The sequence below is a fragment of the Impatiens glandulifera genome, chromosome 6, assembly GCF_907164915.1.
Source record: "Impatiens glandulifera chromosome 6, dImpGla2.1, whole genome shotgun sequence".
Taxonomy (NCBI): domain Eukaryota; kingdom Viridiplantae; phylum Streptophyta; class Magnoliopsida; order Ericales; family Balsaminaceae; genus Impatiens; species Impatiens glandulifera.
Window position 1 is genome coordinate 26,610,715 of NC_061867.1, and position 1,977 is coordinate 26,612,691.

Genomic DNA, 1,977 nt, shown 5'->3' on the forward strand with positions numbered 1-1,977 from the left:
AGTAGGTGACCGTGTTGTCATTGGGCCAGAAATAATGGCTAATATTGTGGCCCTTATAAGCAAGATCAGTGAAAGGTTATTAACCGCCCAAAGCCGACATAAGAGTTGTGTATACAAGAAGCGGCGTGACTTGAAGTTTGATAGAGGTGACCACGTTTTTCTCAAGGTTTCTCCCAGCAAAGGAATCTTTAGATTTGGGAAGAATGGTAAGTTAAATCACAGATACATTAGTACTTTGAGATCCTTGAAGAGGTTAGAGACGTGGCTTATAGATTAGCTCTTCCTCCAAATTTTGATACAGTTCACAATGTGTTCCATGTGTCGAACTTGGGGAAATATATTCTCAATCCAACCCATATTATTCACCATAAAGAAGTGCAGTGGACACCTGATCTAGCGTATGAAGAAGTCCCAACACAGATCATTGCTACACAAGTTAGAAAGCTGATAAACAAGGAGATCAACATGGTTAAGGTCCTTTGGAGAAATCATTCAAGTGATGAAGAAACGTGAGAAGTAGAGCAAGACATGCAACGGGATTATCCAGAATTATTTGGTACATTTAATTTCGAGGTCGAAATTTTTATTAGTAGGGTAGAATTGTAACACTCAAAAATCACTTTAGGACTGAGAATCTTCGGTCCTGGCCAAGGCCAAAGTCCGAGTATAATTGTACACACGACCGAGGAAATAGGAACCCAGAAAATTCAAGACATATTTTTAACCGAGACATTTACCTTTGGACTGAGGCCTTTGCTCTAAGACCGAGACATTTTCTTTAGGACCGAGACATTTTTCATTAGGACCGAGACTAATGATCCTTTGGACAATTTCCTTTAATTATTTGACTTTTGCCCATAGTTTTTACCAGGCTTTACATTGTCATCTCATAGTTTTATTTAAATAGCTCATAATTTTATTTAAACAGCTCATGCATAACACATTCCTTAGGCATGTGCTAAAATTATAAATACACATGTCTTTTATTTAGTAAATTCTATTGACACTTGTCTTCCATCTATCTGTCAATAATTTGTAAGTTCTATTGACACATGTTTAACAGTTGTCAATCATTAGTAAATCCTAATGACACTTGTCCATTCCACCTTACCATGACTTAGGCTATATAATACTCACCATGGATTCATTCCCTTAGTAATGCCACTTTCTCTCTCTAAAAAGAAATAGAACCAACAGCCTTAGAAATCTTTGAAGAACAACTAGTCTTAGAAGCCATTGGAGATCATCCATGCCTAGAAGAATTAGGAACATAAGGCAAACAACTTTCTTAAAACCATCTTTAGAAACCCACACATGCAATATATAAATTCATGTATTTTCTTATAAATGATGCATGTTGTTTTAAAGTATGATTTGATTGCATGTACATGACTTTGATGATAAACCAGATTGATCAGCATGTTTCCAACAGTATGATTGTGTTTTATGGAATCTTAGCATGTTTTTCCAAAAGAATGATATATTCAAGGCTTGTAAGGCCCTAAAATCCTAATTTTGTACACCTAATTCAACGTAAATTCGGTCATTTATGCGAAAGCGCTAGGGTGCCTATTTAACATGACCATTGAAAAGGGTGATATAAAAGTCGGTCATATGGTCTCGGTCCCTCCTTCCACACACATCTCTTGTACCATGCTCGACTCTAAATCTTCCTTCATCTGTCATAAAAACCTGTGGCTGGATACACCTACACCACACAAGAATAGTGAGTCGATAGGCCCAACAAACATTTAAAAGAAGACATTAAAAGACATTTTACTACATTGCATCCATGAAGTTTTTAAGGAAATATCATCATTAGAGAATGTACAGTTACATCTTGAGCACATGTTTGGGACCTAAGACCTTGAGAGCTGATCTTCAAGGTGAGGCATCCAACCGTCAATTCCATCAGAACATGTTTTGGAATCGGACTACCAGAGCTCATCTTGGTAGCCATCCTCCCAAATCCGTCAA

General features: G+C 37.1%; 1 protein-coding gene across 1 annotated transcript; it reads left to right on the forward strand.

Moving 5' to 3' along the window:
• Positions 1-34: 34 nt before the first annotated feature.
• Positions 35-513, forward strand: LOC124943429. The gene is made up of 2 exons (XM_047483933.1): positions 35-206; positions 251-513. The coding sequence occupies exons 1-2, from the start codon at positions 35-37 to the stop codon at positions 511-513; spliced, it is 435 nt and encodes a 144-aa protein (XP_047339889.1).
• The last annotated feature ends 1,464 nt before the right edge of the window (positions 514-1,977 follow it).